Here is a 22,895-nt window from a genome sequence, read left to right on the forward strand (position 1 = left end):
AAAGCTTGCTGTCTGATGAAGTTCCTGGAAGCTTAGGGGAAAGTGAGAAACAAAGTGCTACAGATGCTGCATGTTTGATGCTGTGTAAAAAAATGATTTATTTCTTTGGGTTTGGGTGGGGTGTGGGTTTTTTCTGGTTTGCCTTTTTTTTTAACTTCAGTATAACAAACAACAGTCATTTTAATCAAAAAGCTTTGTCACTGCCAGTATAAAGAATATGAACTACTACTTTTGAACTACTTGGATTTGTAGTCTGGACCTAGTGTTTATACTAAGAATCCGCCTACGGGCCCTACAGCACTACCATAGCTTCAACGAGCCTTCAAGGAGGACAAAGTACAGGGAAATAACAGCCAAAACCAGCTCTTGTACTAGAGCATCAAAACCACACAGTGACTTTTTCTAGGTCACTTGCTTATAGCATAGCTAATACTTCTCAAAATGCATGAAAAGAAAACACTGGCAACATCCCAAGAAGCCGTTTTCTCCATCCTGAGGCTACAAAGAACTTAGAGACTTTCTACCTGCAGTTCATCTACACACTTCATACGATTTTTTTCGTCTGTTAGGAAAAGAGAACCTGTTTCAGCCAAGCTAAACCAGAAGCATAGGACTTCAAATTCCAGAAGTGAATTTTTAATCAAGAAAATTATCGTCATAATTAGCTCCTTAATTGTAACACTTGCTGCAAGAACCTATCAGTCCCTTGAGGGCAGCCTGAACTGGCCTGACTGCACGTTTATTTTCCTCCAACATTACAACCCTCACAACCAAGATGAATCCTCTTACACACATTGCAAACATCCATTCAGTGAAAGATTAGCATAATATTAAGGCCATCTGAAGTACAAAAATGAACAGCACTGAATGTCTTATTGTGCAGCCATTTGGTTATGCACAAGAGGGAACAACCCAGCCAAGACATCTGGCACAAATTACCATCATTACAATTTTTTTTGCACAATTTTAAGAACTCTGGTCAGCACCTGCATGTCGACGTGGAAGTCACAACAAGCTTCCAGGGCCTACTCTTAAGAAAAGCCAGTCTGGCAAGACTCAAGAACATAAATACTAGTCTGCTTTGGCACAAAATTAAGCGGGCACAGAATACTCCACCTTCCTTATAAAGCTCAGTATTACAAGGCTAAACACCAGATACTGTTTTTTAATGGAAAGGGCCTATTTAAAACAATATTCCTCCCTCCGTTCATAAACCTAGTATGACAGTCAAGAGATGCCACTCTACAACTGGTAGCTGGCTATTCCCTTTTCCTGTCCTGGCTAAGAAAAGCTGAAAGCATGAGTTAAGTCATATTCACAGCTCTCCCGATTCACCTACCTGATATAGGGATCCCTCCCAGACCTGTGCTGTGTTGTGGTGGGAGATTCAAGTCCAAGAAATTACTATTTGAGGTGGGATTTGCTGTGTGGTTCAAGTGCATGATGCTATTGCGTGGAAAGGCCATCCAAGGATAGCGAGCTGCTTGGCCTGGAAAACTGAAGGAGTTGTAAACTGCTCGATGCTGTTGAAACTGTGGGAACCTCTGTGGCATGACTGGAAAGGTGCTACTGAGAGAGTTGGCATTTGTGGGTGCAGCAGGATGCAGGAATCCAGAGCCTGGCCCTTTGGCAGTTGTAGTGTGTGGGGTAGGGTTCTGAAGAGATGTGGGCGAGAGGGAAGGTTGGTCTTGGACTGACAGTTCCTTCTCAATCAGGTCTGCTAAGGCTTTACGGGTGATGTCAAAGGGGTCAAACCCTAGGTCGTCCTCTTGCTGTTTGGAGGAACCAAACCCAAAAGCTGCTTGCCAGTCTGTGGAGGAGGATACTGGTATAGTTTCTGTTGGAGAGGAGAACAACAGGATTTAGAACAAGAATTAGTAAGTATTGATCCATACAAAAATTTTAGCCTGAGTGAATCTATGTTGCCAGTCATCTTTCATATAGTACTTTATACATTCCCCAAAGACACCCTATTTGTCAGCTTAGAATGCAGTTTTCAAACTGTCATAAATTTCTTAGGGTGAAGTGGTAGAAATAACAAACAGTAGTTTTACTGCAGAATGGATCTGTTCCTGAACTACAGAAAAGCCTTGTCAAGTATTTTCAGTAACGGCACCAAGCAGAAAGAGACCAATAAACACTTGCTTAGAACCTTCCTTACAACCCTATTACTCAAGGTAAGTGTGACCAAGCAGAGTTTAAATAAGGTTGTTATTCAGTTAGCATTCTGTTTTCAGTATTAATGCTGTGCTTCAGCTCTGCTGTGCAAGAAAGGGCAGGGGAAGGAGTTGTTACCCCTCAAAGGGGGAAAACTGAGTAGTGGTTAATTAAAGAAAGAAAACCCCAGCCAATAAAAACCCAAACCTTCTACCATTATGAAGAAAAACAAGCCAACATTTAGGTAGACACCTTGATAAAACTAAAGGAATTAAGAAACTGCATTACAATAAGCTGTTAAATATTTTGTGGCAGTTTTGCAAAAAAAAAAATTATCAACCTTTTACTGCATTTTCAGTTACTATTTCATTTCATTATGCTGTTTACATTTCTTATTCAGGTTCAGTGAATGCTGGGTCTAGTTTCACAGAATTTTTCCTGTGGTAATGCAAGCTGAGGTTTACAAGGCAGTATCACTCGACATTAACTCCCTCTGCTGGTAGGGAACTCGGTCTGCTGTTCCAAGTACTAAAAATTAAGCCCAGTATCCTCTCTGGGAAGACAAAGCTACACTTCTATTTTCACTCTAAAATCCATGATAATAGATAGAGCCGCTAGACAAACAAAACCTTGTCTTTTGTATTCTTATTTAAATAGAAACCATACATTTTATATCGCTAAGAAACAAACAGTATCTCCACTACCTGGAAATTGTCACTGCTACTTAATCCTCACAAAAGTGGTGCATAAAGTACCTTAGCAGCAGGTAATTTCCTTGGTAAAAATATTGTTTATGAACAGGATTATGACATCCAGAAGCGAGATGAATGTCAAAAGACGACTAATCCCTGAGTAAACAAACTGTATCCTAAAGTATTATTTACATTCTATTTATTACTGATATTGTTTTGTTTAATTTCCTAACATCTCCCTCAGATTTACAATTTGTGACCCCTCGAATACTGTTAATCATTCCTAAAACTATTTAAGTACACACAAACCAGTGTTTCATTCATGTGAAATGGTATCTCATAGGAAAGCACCTGGAAAGTACAGGTAACTATTTTTATATTTTCTGAATGTATATAATCTCACCTCAGAAAGAGAAATATTAGGCATCATCAGATAACTATGCAGTATGCTAAAAAATTCTGAATTCCACTGCACAGCTTCTGGTGTTAAAATAGTAGGTTATATCAGATTATTACACCAACATACACTGACACCACATAATTTCTCCACCCTCAAAAAAACCTGTAACATTAAATATTATGCATACATGTCACATTAGACAGGCACATGGCTAAAGAAAACTAAAGTAAATGCTCTGATAATTTAGCCACGCAGCTGGGAAACTCTGTAAAGTTTCTCTCAGAAGAAACCCTTATGCCAGTGCAATTCATTTGTAGTTAAGCGACATTTCAACCCTTCCTGAAGGAGGGAAAACCAGTATGGAGCAAGTGCTAGAGTGATTCTATGCAGTTTTAGACATCACTTGCAAAAGCAAGCAATAGCCAGACACACAACCTGTGTACATACCTGATGTGAAGAGGCTCTGTGGTTCTGGTGCTGTGGGCCAGTCATTTGAAGTCTGTGGAGAGCTGGGGAATGGAGGAAGCCCACTAGGGATGGGGTTAGGGTGCCGGAAGTTGTCAGAGAAGAGCGACTGTGATTCTGTCACAGCCCCTTCAAAAGGGGACCGTGCACTGTGGTTAGATGAACTGATGGGTATGACTGGATTGGGTTTTGTTAAACCAGGCGGTGGGGAAGGTGTGTCACTGTTTGTTATCTACAAGCAAGAGAGGAAGAGAAACAGTTAGGACATGAATGTTCATAAATAAAATATTCTTCATTCATACAGCTGAAAAATTTCCTCAACACTTTTGGCTGAAATTAGGTTAGTTAACACATAGCTCAGTACAAGGTCAAACAAAAATCAATTTAGCAGTAGCATTTTTTAGTTTTGTTTAAAATTATGGTATTTCATAAAGTACTTGCTTCTCCAACTACAAGTTGCATCAAGCCCTCAAAATCAATTCTTACTTTCACAGCATTCATCTTCGTGTCTTACCTGCTGGGAGCTGTCACCATTTCCTATACTGAGGGAATCTGAAGGTTTGTCGATAGGGCTGCAAAAGTGGGAGGGGAAAAGAGACAGTAAGACAATGAAAATCAACATTTGCTTTCATAGTGGTAGAAAAGCCTTGAATAAAGACAACGCAAAATTAGAGTAATTAAGAAGGAAAAAAGTCCACTTATTGTTTATGAGACTTTTTTTAATCATAAGCATTCCAATCATTTGCCATATACTGTAATACTTCTTCCCACCACTCTCCATCTGCTAGTTGAGTGTCCTGTTTAGGAACAAAAGGAAAGTTTTAAACATGTTCATAGCAACTCTACACCATTGAAAAAAAGGACTCTTACACTATGGCAGTATTCCACTTGTAGTCAGTTCCATCTATTCTACTACTGGAGAGAAACTTAGGAACATATTTGTTTTCCAAATACTAAGTTGATAGTTCCCATAAAAGTCCTAAATAAATCTGGGGAGAGAGATTAACTATTTAGACCTGGTGGCAAGTTAAGCTTCCCACCAGCCTTCAAGCTTTAACTAGCAGAAATCAGTTCCAAGTTGAGAAAACTGAGCTTTGACATGACAGAAGGGGAAAAAAGCAGGAAGAGATACAACATAAAAAAAACCTGCCATCAAACGTAAGGAGAATAAAAGAGAAGATAGAACAGAAAACCATCTCTGAAAGCTATTCACTGGGAATTAACATGACTCAGCCGAAATGGCACATCTCAGGATTCAAGATTCTGACAGGCATCTGTGAGAAGCCTTAATAATGCTAAATAACACACTAATGAAACCATATTTGTTCAAGTTCAGATTGAAATCTCTGCTTTACAACTTCAAGGTACTTTCATTTTTATCTACCCATAAAAGAAGCATAGGCATCAGGCTGCACAGCTCAAAACACCGGTCCTACAGAAAAGGACCAGAAGTAAAGACATGAATTAGAGTTCAGTAAGAGACCAGAATGTGATACCAGTCAAATTACAGGCATGATCTGTTAGCACAAGACAAATACAGAGTGACTTGAACTGGGTGCAGACTTCAGATTCTAGCTACACCTTGTTTTCAAACACCCCTTGCTGCTGCAAATTTTAAATATTGCACAGTGCCACATATCAGGGTCAAAATTCTTAAGAATTGCTTCCCCTTGTATTTTTCTCCCCATCCCAAAATAGCTAGAGTAGAAACCTAGCAGAATTAATTCTTATGAAGTTTCTTTAAAATGGAAAATAGTGCATCAATAAAAAACAACAATTTTCGTGCAAAAAACCCCACTGAGTAGGTATCTCAGATAACTGAAGCTGAGGTATTTATGATTACAGAAGAAAAATCAGAGGACTATACCTGCAACCAAGCATCACTCCAGTGAAGATTTACATATACTTTATACTCTGTGTTTGAATAGCTCAACCAAAGTTCTTCTGTTTGGAAGAACGGCCTTGGGTTAGTAGTTTCTGAATACTTATAGCACAAATGGTTGCTGTAGACCTTTCACTACCCAATAATTTTGATTGTAGAGCTTATATTACAGCTAAATACTTTTTCGAACGCCACTGACAAAGTCCCAATGCTGCAGTTTAAAAAGCTATGTGTAAAGATAACTTTTAATGACAATCTAAGTGCTGAAAAACGGTATTTCTTATATTTGAACCTGTTTAAGGAGCCTTTAAGACAGGCTTCCAGTCTTCAGAATTATCAAAATTCATTACCTACTGGCTACAATATTTTCACCTATATTTAGTACATTCTTTTCAGAAAAGGTAAGGAAGCTGCATGTCACTACTGAGATGCAGCCATAGGATCTCTGACCACACCTCAATGGGACTGCTGTTAAGTCTAACAAGAAGGTACCACTTTCAACAGCACCCACAATGGTAATGCATCGGTTCAATATGGACTTAAAGTGAACCTCACCTACTTAACTGGAAAAACCACTTCTTGAAATGTTAAAGTTTACCTTGTGATTTTCCCCATCCAACCTCTGAATGAGCCCAACCATTATTACTTATGGAGGTCCACAAAAAATAAATCAGCATGACTGCGGACTACCATCAGAAGTGCAAGTGATGGTTATGATAGAAGTGGACTCAAGGAAGGCACCAAAAGAGGGAAAAAGTGTTGGTTAGCAATGAGGCAGTCATGGCAAGCAGATTTAATTACTTCATCTGCACCAAGAGGCCTCAGTTGAATCTGCTGCCCTGTTGTCCCTGAAACTGCGTGATAATAACCCTTACCTCTGCAGTTACATTTCTGGAACACACCACTGTAAAGAGATGACAGCTGTTCAGCCCTAACCCCTTCCTTCTGTTGAAGCTTTTCCAAGTGACAAGCCTCCCGATGTATAGCAACTACCATGTGACTCTTGTGGAAGTTTCTGTATAGAAATGAAGGGCTCAGCTCTGGCTGGGACCACACGGCTACATAAGCTGTTGATCCTCTCAGCCCTTACCGGTACCATCACTTCCTAACTTCATGCTAGGGCTCTCCTGAGCAATCTGCCAATCAGTCTTTTTGACATGGGCTAGGCTAAGCCCAGCTTTTTGTGACCTGATCAGGATTTGAATCCAGCTCTTCAACCAGAGAGAGACTGGAAAAATCATTCCCTCCACACCAATCAGTGAGAGAGAAAGCAAGCTATCTGAAGTATGAAAGGCAGCACAATTACCCGAAATCTGAGTCTGCACCATCTGGAGTCATGTGTTCTGGGTCTGTGCCATTTTCTAATATAGGAGGCGTTTTCCTGTGTTCCATTGTTAAACCGTTGGCTGATTTACTTGAACTCTGTAATGATGGCCAGGCATCTTTGTTATTACTGTTGGGTCTGGAAAAAGGTAAGAGTAAAAAAAAAAAAAAAAAAAGAGTTCAAGTTATGAAGAAAGTGTTTGTAAAAATTGTAAGCACCGGGGAAATGAATCCTTGTGCCAGAGAAACCATAGGAATAGACTTATCCGGATATTATCTCTCAGATTTTAAAAAAAGCATCAGTGGGGTAGGGAAGGGAAAGAAAACTGGGGGAAATTCTATTTTCTTCACTGAATAGATAGCTGCTCTGCCAACACTTCAGTCCAAACTTGCCCATTTGGGGAAAGAAGAAAAAAATTAAAAAAAAATCCATCAACAGCTTCAAGTATCCAGACCTACACACACCTCCTCCTCCCCTAGAATTATTTGCTTCATCCTGTAAGTATTTAAAGTTCTGTGAATCACAAACTTTTTTTTTTTTTTAAATAAATGTCTTCTATTCCAGGCCTTACCAAGCCTGGCCCCAAGAGGTGAAGTTTGCATTTTACACCTACACAAGGGTCCACAGCTTTACTAACAGACCATGAGACCAGTCAGACAACGTATTATTCAAGCTACTGCTCCATTTCTAGTTTAAAACCATAGTTACTTCCCTGATATAAAGTAAAATTAAATTTCATTTCAGAGTGCACATCGGTTCTGAAAGAAGGTCAAGAAAAGATTGAAAGCCCAAGGTTTTGCTGAAAATAGTTATTTTATATAAACTGAAGCATCCAATTGTAATGTTATCCACTAGCCCTACAGTCCTACTATAAAAGATTCGCCTTTACGTGCTGCAGTTTTTATGTGAACTTCAGCTTTCATTTGCTTCAATTAGGATGCTGTTTGTAGTGTCCCAGTGCTATCTTCATAAGGAGCAAGTTTTCAAAAAACATTTTTTTAATCCATGTTCCTCTTGATGCCCCCCTTCATAAATATGTTCTTATTACATGGTCCAACATTTACTCCACATCTCTAGGTCAAGTTCACAGTGAGAATCCAAACATTCTTACAGCTGCTTACAGCAACAAAAGTGCTTCCTACTCCTATTCAGATAAAATTGATATGACTAGCTACACTCAAATCTCAGTACTGTAAGATTCGCTACACTACCTCCATCTTCTCATATACCTATACAGTATGTACACAGGTGAGAGCCTTGACCTAGTGTACAGATCTCATCTTTGCTTTGTACACATCTGAAATAAGAGATAGCAAGTTGATCAGATATTGAGCATCAGGGAACGAAGACACTGGCAGCAGTGCCATGTCAGTCATTTCATATTCTCACCCTTAGAAAAGTCAGGTGTATTTAGAGACAACAAGACTTTCAATCCATTAACAATCTATTTGAAATATCAAAATTTTTGTCTGCTGCAGCACAAAGCCATCTCTATACTAAAAGTAATTTTAAAATGTCACAGTTAAAAGTCAGTTTTGCATCCTAAGAGAAAGGTAAAGAGAAACTCTTTAATGTTTTGGGGTGAGGTTTTATGCACGTAGATTTTTGTTTTAGTTGAGTTCAAAGCTGCAGGCTTCTAAAGGGCTGTTCTCTAAAAGACCAGCAAGTGATCATAAGTGTTCCACTGGTAGCATAAGAAAGCATTCATTTCAGTTCTTTATGAAAAGGTCAGGAGGAAAAAAGAGAAAGTGTGCTTGATCTGTTTTAAATGTGGAGTATACCTCTAATTTTAAGAGGATGCAATCACCATGATTATCAAATGACATACCAAGAGATGAGTACCCACATACACGAGTGGCACTACGGGTTTTTAATATTTGCTTTCAGAAGCAAGGAAAAAAGGTCTGAGGAGGACCTTTCAAATTAGAACACAATTGTTAAAATGCATTTATGCAAAGTTTAAGAAACTGTTTTCTACTATTGCATATCTATAATTAAACATCTACTATTTAGAACTCAACTTATGTTCAATGCCAGAGTAAGACAGAAAACCTGCACCCCAGAAACACAAGCACGACCACAAATTTGCCAGAATCTCTGACAAACTGCCAGAAATATTAATATGGTATCATATGGATGAATCAGACAAAAATCGAGAACCCGTTTGGGCAGAAAGTTGTGAAGGAGAACACCACACATTCACCTGCTCACAAGCTGCATTTTGTACTGATGAGAAGGGACTTGAAGGAACATTTCAAAATCCCAGCTGTAAAAGGAAATTCACTTTGCAACTCAAAAGGAGGTGCCTAGCCATTAGCAAAGAATAGAGTCTGTATTGTGATGATGCTGTTCATCTGACAGGAGAAATTAACTCCAGACCACTTGTTGCCTTCAGAGTAACACGCCATTTTTTCCACAAGTGCCAAAATGTTAGCACCACAGACTGGCCAAGCTCCAACGCATAATTGCTTTCTGAAGGCTTAAAAGCTTGCTGTAGTTTCAGCTAGAGCTTTCCTCGCTGGTACCATTTGTGTTGCTGGGATCTCATTAGGTTTCAAATGAAGATTAGTTCAGACTTTGAACATAAAATAATCAATACACAAATGCAGAAAGCAGGGCTAGTGCCCAAGAATTAGGAAATAGCACAGTCCTTAACAGAAGATTCAACTGAAGGTCGTGACCACTTGCCATCAAAGAGCATATGACACTTCCTCCAGAAGTTAAATAATCCCAGTACACCAGTTGGGGTACCGCTTCTCAGATTTATACTGTGCTTATTCAAACTCCATTGGCAATATTATAGGTACAGTACCCACTGTCTTGCTTAGGCTGATGCTGCCAGTGGCAAATGATTGTCTGAAAAATAAACTGGCCCACAACACAAACCCTGGTTATAAGGCCAAGGTGTGTATAAAGTGCAATGTAGCTTCTACATTCCAGTCTGCCCATCTCATTATGAAATCCTACAAAAAGGAGTGAAGGAAATTGTTAGCAGCTTTTATTTCTATTTTAAATATGACATTTGAGTGGGTAATTCACATAAGGACTGACCACCTTCGGCTTTTTTTTTATTTTTGTATGCTTAGATACTCACATGGACAGAAATATTTTCATAAATATTTCCAAACTACTTCAACAGAATTATTATTTTAACAAGCAGTAATAAGCAATATCTGCAATTACAACATAGTGAAAAATATATCACTTAAGTTTACTAGATGAAAGCAAGAAATCTTTTTATTCACATCTTGTGAATTCTTACTTCCACAAAGGAAAGACACAGGTTTTACTTTCAATTTCCAAGGTCCTTACATGAAGTGTAGGGACTGCACTACGAACCATGATGTAAAAAAACCACACAATAAAAATACATTAAGACCATAAGGTGTCTCAGTTGAGAGTACAGACTGCGTTCAGCACGACAGCATACCAACAAAGCTGACATACAGTCCTTAATAAATACTACAGTACATGTTTATGCAAATGTAATCTACAAGGTGGTCTTTCAGGATAAGATTACCTCATTCTGAACTAGTAATACAGATTCACACAACAGAAAAACATTTCTTGTCCAAGTAAGACTCACACTCACTTTGTGTCAGAACAAAAACAGTGTATGTGTCTCCGCACAGAGAAAACCAGTATCAGAGTTTATCATATAACAGCCGCTAAGTAGAGCGGGCAACTTCAGGAATGCAATAGGAATAAGAAACTTTTCTTTGGGAATACCCAGAAAGCAAGCATAGCCAGGCAGTCCAGCATCAGTACTTACGCATCATACCTCTGCAGTGCTGTCACTTTGTTCTTGTTCTTGTCAACTGTACCCGTAGATAATTGGAGAAAGTTGGGGTTTAGTTTGTATAATTCTTGCAGTAGTTTCTGTTCATATTCCTGGTGCTTACCCGCCTAAGGAAAGGGAAACAATGAATGAATACTGGTTCGATATATATTTTTATAGATCTAAAAATATTTTAATATATAGTTGTACATACGTACATCCCAAGGCTTATTAATTGAGCTTTACAACTTAACAGGTCACTCCTGACAAACATGAAACAGTGCTTCTCACTCTCAGCACAGACATGATCTCAATGAGTCTAAAGCTTACCTAGAAATCATTTGGATGTATTTACCCATTTTTTTTTCAGACTTCTAAAGCAGAAAAATAGTTACAGCCTTATTAGAACTTGCTTTTCATTTCTAATCAAGAGTTTCACAGTTAAGTCTGGAACGCTAACGTTATTATCTAGCACATCTTGAGTATCAATTTAAAAGCTCTCCCACTACTTGTGCAGCTAAAAATTAACATTTCTACATTAATTCATTCCCTTTATAAATGTTTTGTTGGAACATGAGTGGAGTTGATGCACAGGCAACAAAGAATATTACAACCTAGAAGAAAACTATTACTTGCTTTTTCAAAAAGTTAAGCAGGAATATTTGCCAAAAATTGGAAAAAACTCAGTACTACTGAGAAACTAAATTCCCTTACGTGATCCTTTAGTAGGGCAACTGTACATCCCATATGAATATGCAAGTCAGTAAACACTATAAATATCTCTAGGTTTTTGCTACTTAACTCTCCAGTTCTCCATTACCGGTTGGTTCTGAACATGTCTTTTTCTATGTAGTCAGCCTTCACAGCCCTCTAAAAAGGACATCATGTAAGATGCATTCTTCACCTTACCCAACTTTGACAGTGTCTACACCCAACCTACTACCTACAGCACAAAAAAAGAGTGGTTCTAGAGTGTGGTTTACCTATCTGAGCTATACTGCATCCTGGAAATGCTTCTTTTGCCACACACTATGAATAGAATAAGCAACTAGCTCAGGTGCACACACCTGCACTGCAAGCATTAAACAGCTGCATAACAAGAAACCTCTCACTGGATATCTCATCTTGCGTAAGAACCCAGTGGCAAAAGTCTGAACATCATGGCCAGGAACATCAGCCCAGTTCTAAGCTCACTTACCTATCACATAAAGGTAAGAAAGCAGCGAGATTAAAAACCTATATAGGAGTTTACAGTAATCATGCTTTATTTATAACAAGCAATCCAGAGGCCAAACTTAGCATCTCCAACATACCTTACCTACATTCCCAACTTCACTTTCAGAAACTTCCTGGAATTCTACCAGTTCTTTTCAGTTTGTCACAACATTTAGCTCTATTAGTAATTACTGAACCTAGAATTAAGTTCAGCCAATGACAATTTTTTTTAAAATAGAGAATCAAAGTCTGTGACAACGAGCATTCAATCTTATGAAACAGACCCGTAAATTCATTGACTCCAACCCAGACTCCAGCAAGCTGATGCACTGAAAGCATAATGCACTTTTCAACAGTTGTGTGATTTCCAATGATTTCCAAGAAAACAGTAAGAAAGAAGAAAGTTTAAGGAAGGTAACAAGGAACAGGAAAGATAGATAAATTTAAGTCACCAAAATCAAGTACAATAAACTCAAGACTTCTGAAAGAACTCACATGTGAAACTGAATTCCTGGCCAAAGTATCATATCAATTTTAACTGGCCGTAAGGCCAGAGGACTGATAAATTGGCACTGTCTTCTACAAAAAGGGATGTAGAAGAGATCCTGTGAACTATAAACTGCTAAGTTCAACCTCCATCCCTCTTAAGATTATAGAGTTTGTCTAAAAAAAAATTACAGTAAAGATAAAACCTTAGAATCCTTTAGGTTGGAAAAGGCCCTGGAGATCATCAAGTCCAACCATTAACCTAGCACTGCCAAGTTCACCACTAAACTAGGTCCATAAGCACCCCATCTACATATCTTCTAAATCTCTCCAGGGATGGTGACTCAACCACCTCCCTGGGCAGCCCATTCCAGTGCCTGACAACCCTTTCAGGAAATAAAATTTCCTAATATCCAGTCTCAACCTCCCCTAGCACAACTTGAGACCCTTTCCTCCTGTCCTATCACTTGTCACTTGGGAAAAGAGACCAACCCCCACCTCTCTGCAGCCTCCTTTCAGGTAGCTGTAGGGAGCAATAAGGTCTTCCCTCAGCCTCCTCTTCTCCAGGCTGAATATCCTCAGCTCCCTCAGCCGCTCCTCACAGGACTTGTGCTCCAGACCCTTCCCCAGCCCCGCTGCCCTTCTCTGGACACGCTCCAGCACCTCAGTGTCCTTCTTGTAGTGAGGGGCCCAAAACTGAACACAGGATTTGAGGTGTGACCTCACTGGTGTCATGTACAGGGGTGCAATCACTTCATCCTGCTAGCCACACTGTTCCCGATGCAGGCCAGGATGCCACTGGCCTTCTCGGCCACCTGGGCACACTGCTGGCCCGCATTCAGCTGCTGTCGACCAACACCCCCAGGTCCTTTTCCGTTGGGCAGCTTTCCAGCCACTCGTCCCCAGGCCTGTAGCATTGCAGGGGGTTGTTGTGACCCAATACAGGACCCAGCACTTGGCCTGGTTGAACCTCATACAGCTGGCCTCATCCCATCGATCCAGCCTGTCCAGACCCCTCCATAGAGCCTTCCTAACTTCCAACACCACCACCCAATTGGGTGTCACATCTGCAAACTTACTGAGGGTGCACTTGGAACTTCATGGATACACATAATCTGCTGGGAATGAATCTGAACATCATCTGTAAAGTGAAAACCTACTTCACTAACATGACAAACTTATGATGGTAACAATAAGCATAAATAAAAAGGATCCACAAAATGCTCAAAAAAGCCTTTGATAAGGTTTCACATTAGAAGTTATTTATGAAGATGCCCTGGGATAGAGGAAATGTGCTTGTGTGGACTGAAGCTGGTTCAAAGATAGAAAGGCAAAGATAAAATTTACTGGTCACTCTTTTAGAATCATAGAATCATAGAATGGTTGGGGTTGGAAGGGACCTTAAAGATCATCTAGTTCCACCCCCCCTGCCATGGGCAGGGACACCTTGCCCTAGACCAGGTTGCTCAAAGCCACATCCAGCCTGGCCTTGAAGACAGCCACGGATGGGGCATCCACAACATCTCTGGGCAACCTGTTCCAGTGCCTCACCACCCTCTCTGTGAAGAATTTCTTCCTGACACCTAATCTAAACCTCCCTGATTTCAATTTATACCCACTACCCCTTGTCCTATCACTACAGGCTCTTGTAAAAAGTCCTCTCCCAGTACCCTTGTAGGCCCCCTTCAGATACTGGAAAGCTGCAATGAGGTCTCCTCGGAGCCTCCTCTTCTCCAGGCTGAACAAGCCCAATTCTTGCAGCCTTTCGTCATAGGAGAGGTGTTCCAGCCCTCTGATCATCTTTGTGGCCCTCCTCTGGACTCGCTCCAAGTGGTCAATATCCTTCTGATATTGAGGGCTCCACAGCTGGATGCAGCACTCCAGGTGGGGTCTCACCAGAGCAGAGTACAGGGGCAGAATCACCTCCCTCGACCTGCTTGACCTGCATCCATCCCTTTTAGGATGCAGAAGCAGCAATGAGGACAGATGACTGGCACCAGTTTTATGAAACACCTTTGGCATGCACAAGAAAGGAGTGAAGAGCAAGTTCTCTGCTAACAATACCAAGCTCTCTGGGTAATAAACTGTCATGCTAATAATGAGGAACTCCAAAAGAATCCCAAAAACTCAGCTAACAGGCAAAAAGGTGGCAAATAAGCTTCACCAGAGACATACTGGGTAACACACCAATGGAAAAGTAGCCTAAATCATACTAAAGCTCTATTGATCTATGAACTGGCTGTTACAGTTCAGAGAAGAGATACTGAGGTCACTGCCAACAGATCTCTGAAATTATTAGTTGATTACGCACTGGCAAAAAGACACAAAAAATGTGCTGGGCCTCATTAGGAAAGGCTTTTAAAAAAAAAAAAGACACCACACACAAAACATTGAGGACTATTATAGTAAACTTTGCTTCCCCACATCATGAGCATGTGTCAGACCCCTGTATTTCAAGGAGGATAGTTAGAAGACAGAGAGAAGAGCAAAAGATATAATCACTGAAATGGAGGAACTGCTTTACAAAGAAGTTTAAAAGCCCAGAAACTGTGTGATTTGGAGAAAAGGCTGAGAGAGATAAGATAAAGTTCTACAACATCACAAAGGCAATGGATAATGTGAATAAGGGCTTTGCTTTCAGCAAGCAGTACAATGCTAAGATTAGACAACACTTGACAAATCTAACTGGAAATCAGTTTATCACTGGCACAAGAAAGGGCCTTACAAAACAGTTGGTGAGCTTCTGGGTCTTGCTGCCACAAAAGACTACAGGGTTGACTGTATCAGCATGTTCAAAATTAATTAAATAAATTCATGGCCAACAGCTCTATAAAAACCCAAAAGCCTCAAACATGTATAGTACAACATATCTAGGTGGTGGGAGAAATACAGGGAAGTGAACAGGGAAGGCAGCCTAGTTTACAAGTTCTCCTTGAATTTTACCTCCTACTGCCATTATCTACAACAAAATACATACTACAGGGACTATTCATCTGAACCAGCAGGGTTTTTTAGTTTATGAAAATGTAGCTGAAATCCCCAGAAATCCTGCTAATTTGTGGAAGAAGTGTTTAATACAGACATTCTTCCTTAGTCTCTGGCTTAATCAGCCTAACACGTGACATAAAATCTACTTGTCCAACATTTGTGCTACCACTATGGGTGGAGATCACCCGCTTCACAGACAGACCACATACAAAACTTACAGCATGGATGCAAGGCTGCTGTACTTGAGATCAAGTTAAAAAGCTTTACCATACTTCACCTAAAGGGACAGACTCAGGCTGAAAATACCTCAGAAAGCACCACCTTTGAGAAAGTAAAACTATCCATTTACTTGCTTCCCTGCCCTAGATAATAAGCATTTTGATGGTGCAATGGTAAAAAAACCTGCATCAGTATTTGTGCTTTATTACAGTTACCCTCAACGTTTTATTTCCAGTTTCCATACCCTTTACAGACTAAAAGGGACATGAGAATTCAGACAGCATGGTCAAATCACAGTACAATAGTTAAAACAGTTATCATGGCTTAACAGACAAAATCTACGGGAAAACACAGATCTGCACTAACTTCACAGAGATTTAAAATAACATATGTTTATCTCACCTTGGTGTGAACAAAGGGCATGTAGCTAACTCAAGGTTATTTGAATTCTTGGCTAAGAATTCATCTTTCTGACTCATGAACACTTAGTAGACTTTTCAGCCCTCTAAAGCAGCATGGAATGAAAAAAATTAACTAATGGTTCACTTCCAATATCCAACTGGTTAATCACTTTTTGGATTTCAAAATTCATCACTGCCATAACATTCAGCAGAAGACTACATTATATATATCATATACAATAACATACATGTTATATTTTATGCGTTTCCCACTCATTACACCTACCTGCATTTCCTCTTTTGTGAAACTGGCTGCTTCATCTCCCAGCTCATGTAGATACATGCAGTCTGGTTTTGGACACTGCATATTTTTCAGAAAATAACTGCAGTATTTTGTTGTACCTAAAGATGCCTAAAGAAAAAAAAAGATTACTTAATTATTGGAGGATAAGAATGCCTTTTACAATATAGGAAGAGACCTCTATTTGCAAAAAATACCCCACCCTTCCCAAGGTTTGTAAGAGAACATTCTTTTTTTTTTATGCAGATGGACTAACACATCCACTTGTAAAAAAAATAATCTATATATTTCAGGATTAGGTAATTAGGATGTATTTATATTTTAATCCAATCTAAATAAATGCCAAAGTAAGAGCCTCAGTAAATATTTACATTCATAATCATAATAAGCCAAATAAGTAGTTATGAGTTGGTATTACATGAAACTGGTTAATGTTTTATAACAGGGTCATGAAATTACTACTAACTAGATGATTTTCTGTAGCCATCAATTTGGCCAAGTGAAGACACCAAAAGGGAAAAACTAGCATTTGAGAGATGTGAAGTTTGGACTACAGAAATCCTCTGTAAAATCAAACAGTCAGGTTTTCACACTGTGCTATTAAGAACAGCACATACAGAAAAAAACACCTCAAAACATTGTAGGAAGGGGCAGGTGGTGCATCTCTTCCTTTGTCTCAACTTTGTGTTTTAAGAAGTTACCTGCAAACCCCCTAAAACATTGCCTGCTGTAATCTCACTCAACTTCCATGTTGTGAGTAATGCTAAGAAAATAGGTCAAACCCCAATACCCAATAGACTGGACATTTTTGTTCATCAATACAAGCCTATCTATACGAACAAAATTTTATACTACGCATCAACATTGGTGTCCTAGCACATATACATAAGAACATAAAAACATTACCACCTTAAGTGTTCTGCCGTCTACCACAACATTATTGACACACTGTATGGCTCTGAGAGCATCTTCTGACCGGATGTAGGTTACATACGCACTGGCACTTGGACCCTAGAAAGAAAAAGTACCATTAAGTTGCTTTTTTAGCAGCTCACTTCGTAAACTGGTATATTCATGGTTAGATGTTTCTAAACAGAAAAACCTGTTGGTTTTGTTGGACAAAAAACTGTAGAATTCATAAAAATTTAGATGCAATGCATAGATAATGAGGAAAGGAACAAATGTATCAAAATGTTTCAGGTATTTTATCCCTGAAATGCAGAAACAGTGAGTTAATGCTTCACTACTGCTTCTCTGAAGGCTCTCAGCCTGTCTCACCATTTTTAATCTTTTTACATTGCATCTTGTATCTGGACTTTGAAAGTATGGTTGGACAATACCTCAGTAGCTTACCAGTAATGTGATTTTTGCACTACTGGGATGTTTTTTTCTTTTCACTTCTTTAACATACTGCTTAATCAGAAATAGGGAGCCCCAGGTTCACTTTGCACATGTATTTTCTATAAAGGAATGAAAAAAAAATCACCAGGGCCTCTGGCTTACCTGTGAGCCTGCATATGATGTGCTGTTATTAATGACAACTTTATGTATTTTACCAAACTTCCCAAAATATTCCGGTCGTTTCAAAACCTACAAGAAAAGAAAATTAAAGTGGTACACTGAAAAGTCAATTCATACAGGACTGTACTTATTCTTCTGGGTATCTGTGCAACTGAAGTCTTTAATGAAGAAAAGGTCTCCTACAAAAAAGAAGAGAGCACATAGATGTAGCTTTGTTTTCCAACAGAAAACAAGGTTACTTGGAATACAGAGTACGTTGTCACTACAGTTAAGAACTTGAGTGACATCCTGGTTTTTTTAACATAATTGGGTAATTTCAGTACTCAAATTACTTTGTCCCTACCCTGGCAAGGTACGTCCCATTCAGCATGAAATATTCCTGTACATATCTATTACATAATCTAAGGGGGGAAAAAAATCCCTACATTCATTCCAGTTTTACAATAAACACCTTAAACTTGCATCGAGATATATTAACTGCTAGGAACAAAACACTGAATCCTGACTCAATTGCCCCACTCCAAAGAGAAAGACAGTAAACCAGTTAGCTCAAGATAGCCTCATGTTTTCACAAGTACAATATGATGATATATGACACTTCCCGGGGGCAAGAAAAGTCGTTTCTGAAACGCCATCATGCTGAAATGAATAAGTCAATACCACATCCCTGAAGAAAAAAAAATATTTCTGCCTTACCCTTCCCTGCATCAGTTACTACTAACACACCATTTCAGGATCCTGTGCAAAGCAGGAACATCTCTAACATTAAGCAGCTCTATTACATAACTGTTACCTGTGTGCACATGGAACTGGCAATCTGACACATGGTACCAAAAGCCTTTCTTTTTCTATCCCTGTGATAGAAGGAGGTGCAGAAGTACTGACTACTCAGGCTGAAGCTACAGGTATTTCTAGTTCTAGACAAGAACCTGAGGGGCTAAAAAGGAAGATTTGTTTCCCCATCATTCTTCTTCATATAAGCACTGGTTAGTACAGTTAATCTGCACTGATCCAAGAACTTCTTTACCTAACAACTTCCTTTCCTTTTCCAAAGTTCCATCAATGTCTTCAAGACTTAACAGTGTTAGCCACATTTAGAACATCCTGCAGAACGACAGGGCACACTGTATAGACAACCCATCACTCACTGGTCTCTTCTGACTGCTGTTTACTTGACCTATGTCCCTCTAGAAAGACCCTACACCCACCCTCAGGTATCAGTCCAGCAGAAGAATTTCTTCACGTCTTGCAGATTATATTCCTGGTAAGATATAGTAGCATGGCCGTCACAATTTTCACAAAAGCAGGTCAACAGAAGTGGATCCACCTGTACTCCATTATGATCCACAGATCTATTTCCAGGAAGAGCAAACAGCAGGCCATCTCCCCTTCCAAATCATCTTTATTTGTGCAGGAGTTATTTTGCCTGCTTAAGTAGAAAACTTAAACTGAGTAGTGTTTTTTAGCCCATCTCTCTCTTTCAGGCTAGGTTTCTTGGAAATCAAGTCATCTTGGTGCCACATGCAGTATTCAGTAAGTACACATTATCCTCTGGTACGTCAGCGAGAACACTGCTACCACCAAAGCTAGTACAACACACACACCCCTTACTACGCCAATAAACCCACTCCTAATTACTTCAAATACTCAGTGCACCACTATCTGAAGTTAAAAACACCCTGCAAGTGTATATACTATTATTTCTCTTACTCACAAATCCTTTATCTGGTCAAAGAAACAAATCACATTTTTCACTAATAAATAGCACCAAGCCACTGTTGCCAGTTGCTTGCAAATACTTGCTGTTCTGTTCTTGTAGAAGCTGAAGTGTTATATGCCAGACCACTTCAATTTTTCTCTTTCCTTCACATCCTCCCTTTTTCTCCCCCTCCACTAAAAGCAGCTTTTTACCTATGTTCTTTCCCAGTCTACCAAAATGCAGCCCGTACTCAGTAAGTCCTCAGAAACACACATTTCTGTTTGAGATTTCTCCAGACAGTTTAGTCTGGTCACATGAATTTAAATTTGCACAGTAGTTCTGAAGACATCTGCCTTATCCTGCAGTACATTCCCTCCATATTTTAATTCAAGGTACTTTTATTCATTAGCAGTAAGTCCACTAGCCTCCTGCAGCTAACTGATAAAGGAAGTAAATAAAATGTCTTAAATACAATCAGTTTTCTCAAATGAAGAGCTCCTTCTTGATGACGCAGAGTAGCAAGCCAACTCTTCCCTGGGTCTTCCTCTTACTAAGTTTTTCCTCAACCAACATCAATGTTATGCTCCTTCTCAGTTACACTTCAAGTGTTAGCTTTTCTTCTGTCCCTCCATGTTTGTGCTACACTTCACGTTCCCATTTTAGAACTCGTGGTGCATGACAACTGTATAGTTGAAGATCCAGCCTAAGAAAATAAATACCTAAAAAAATCCTTAAGCTTATTTTTAGGTTAACAACATGCCATTTCTAAACAAAGAACAGTTTCCTTAACTAAAATCAGCATCCATACTCCCAAAAGCAAAGACAAACACTTATTGAGGTTATCTTGGAGGTGGAAGCTGAGTTGTTTCTGTTAAGAGGGGGGCATAAGCGAACCTTTCCAGTGCTGCTTCATATTGTACCAATCAAGGAGACAAACAAGGGTGGGCACAAGGGTATTCCAACAGCTCCTTGACAGTAAGTTAAGTGCAAGATCTGCAAGTGTGAACTGCTCACCTCTGGATCTGCTAGGCGCTGAGACAGCCCTACCACGAAGACAAGGTTCTTCTGCACAACCCGTACACTGGCCAAGTGTTTGCGATTCTCTGATATCTTCTGTTTCCTCTCGTTTTGTTTCTGTTTCTTTTCATTTTTTATCCTTTGCAGCTCTTCCTGGGAGAGTGGTTTGTACACTGCTGGATCTTCTGGATATGGCTAAATATAACAAATACCATTAAAAACAACCCACATAAGAAACAACATGTTTGAAAATCATTAAGCCCAATGCTCTAATGCACAGATTTCTTGCTTCTGTTATACTGTTCTGATTGTTATGGCCAGTCACATTATAGAAGTAGCATATTCAGTCCTTTGGGATAGATTAGCATCTTGTATATTTTAATGAACTTCTCCTATTTATAGACATAATTAATTATTTGGGCAATAGTCACATTCTAACCCAGCTGCTTAGTCAGTCTGGTAACACTACAAGCAGCTGCAGCATGACAGCCAACACATCCTGTTAACATTTCACTAATATAGCATAGTAAGCAGGGTGAAAGCATGCCCTGCATATTCACTTTATATTTAGCTCTCTGATACAGATTCGGGTACTTAAGTATATTAACAAAGTGAAGACTACAGGATAAGAAATCAAAAACAATTTCAGTGGCCTGCCAAGTTCAGACAGTAACACGGCTCAATCTTTATATGGTTAACTCCTAGTGAAGCGACAGATTTCAATATGGATAGCGCATACTGAATTAAGAGTATTCTTGCCATGCTTGTGTGCCAGTCAAACTTGGGCTTTTTCTTTCCTGGACAAAGGTGCATTTTTAACCTCAAGATTATAATCTACAGATAACTTCTCAAACACAGACATAACACTGTAGATTTTAATCTTAAAAGTCTAGCAGAGATATAAGTGTCCTCAGAGTTCCCCAGAAAGATTGCTCTTTAGCCTGGTCTTGTAGACTGCAGTGCACTGTTCTCTGACCCAGATTACTCCTCAAAGCAATCCCATATTCCTTTTCTGTCCCAGTTCTCAGACTGAAAAATTAGATTTCACACTTCATACTCAAAGCACTGCTAGGCACAGAGGGAAGTACATACATCTCAAACAACAAGAAGTGTTTCTGAACCCTGAGATGAAGTGGGGGAGGAGGTTAGAGAACAGGAGATGTGCAAAGTAAAGATATTACAAAGTAAAGCTCACCAATACACCGAACGTGGAAGTTCTTTGCCTGTACCACCATAACCAAAGGTTTTGGTGTACAACAAGAATAAATTTAACTTTTTCCTGACTGTCCTCTGTTCATAGTAGAATACAAAACTGGCATACTAAATGACCTGAGAAAATCTATAGCAGCAAATGAAAACAAGGTTTCGGTTAAAAGCATATATTCCTTGTACTTGCAGAATGCTACTGAAAAAGCCACCAAGCCCTCAGGCCTGATGGTCTTCTGAGTACATCTCCAAACAAAACGAGATCCATGTTATAGTTTAAAGAGTTTAAAGTTCAGCATCATTACACTATACTTGACACATCTTCTGAATATATGTTTCAGCTGACTTCACAGATGGAGTCTTATGTTTAAACACCAAGTCCTCTGGAATATGCTTTTAGTATCACAAAGGAATTTAAACTTGTAAGATACTTCAGCAGTAGCTAAAAGGTATACCACTAAGTCCTTAACACAAAAACACACTAAGAACTAATGTTGTTCTTGAACAGTTAAAACAGTACCATTTCTTAAAAAATCGTGTTATTCACAAGCAACACTGAAAACTTTACACAGATTTCATAATGTTACCTGTTAGTAAGGTCACTTGAGATTAGCTATAGCCAATAATTATCTCTAGTTTTAACACAAGCACACATGAGGACTTCAGAGATGCAGAACAATTCTGCAAGGCATTTTAAGATCTTCTCAAAGGCTGTGTTAGTCAATCATGTAGAATAAACATTAAAAACTTCTGTTTTGAGGGAAGAGAAAGGCTGCTTGGCAAGAGGGTTAATTCAGTTATCGGTCAAGCCGAGTTCAGGTAGGAATGGGAAGAAAACAAGGGCACCAGTATAAGATACAGTTCCAAAACCAAAATGGCTCGCCCAACATCAAGTGATGTGCTATCATGCCCATAATCCATCCTTTCACTGATTAATTCCTTGTCCACATGCCATACTACACAAGGCAAGGCTTGCAAGTGTGCTGCTCTCTTGTACTGCACAAGAAATGAATTCATAGTTTTCGGTACGTTCAGTAAGGCTCATGAAAGTCCAGGAAAACTACAGCAAACACTGTCAAAGTTCATCAGCTGCTTTCTTGCCAAGCACAGCCACATTCAGGGCATATTCTCAAGTGAGAAGCAA

General features: G+C 39.3%; 1 protein-coding gene across 5 annotated transcripts in view; it reads right to left on the reverse strand.

Annotated features, from left to right (window-relative positions):
- CNOT4 (CCR4-NOT transcription complex, subunit 4) overlaps window positions 1-22,895 on the reverse strand; it is a 44,066-nt gene that overhangs the window by 15,717 nt on the left and 5,454 nt on the right. For 2 of the 5 annotated variants that reach the window (XM_010147079.1, XM_010147077.1), the window contains exons 2-9: window positions 20,543-20,740; window positions 17,812-17,898; window positions 17,218-17,319; window positions 16,294-16,419; window positions 10,702-10,826; window positions 4,229-4,286; window positions 3,697-3,946; window positions 1,340-1,837 (exon numbers count right to left, since the gene is read on the reverse strand). In XM_010147079.1, the coding sequence (XP_010145381.1) occupies window positions 1,340-1,837; window positions 3,697-3,946; window positions 4,229-4,286; window positions 10,702-10,826; window positions 16,294-16,419; window positions 17,218-17,319; window positions 17,812-17,898; window positions 20,543-20,740 (1,444 nt within the window). Of the gene's footprint in view, window positions 1-1,339; window positions 1,838-3,696; window positions 3,947-4,228; window positions 4,287-6,902; window positions 7,059-10,692; window positions 10,827-16,293; window positions 16,420-17,217; window positions 17,320-17,811; window positions 17,899-20,542; window positions 20,741-22,895 lie in introns of all 5 variants that reach the window. The other 3 variants (XM_010147078.1, XM_010147076.1, XM_010147075.1) reach the window with 2 other exon arrangements.

The sequence above is a fragment of the Eurypyga helias genome, unplaced genomic scaffold, assembly GCF_000690775.1.
Source record: "Eurypyga helias isolate BGI_N326 unplaced genomic scaffold, ASM69077v1 scaffold2492, whole genome shotgun sequence".
NCBI lineage: Eukaryota > Metazoa > Chordata > Aves > Eurypygiformes > Eurypygidae > Eurypyga > Eurypyga helias.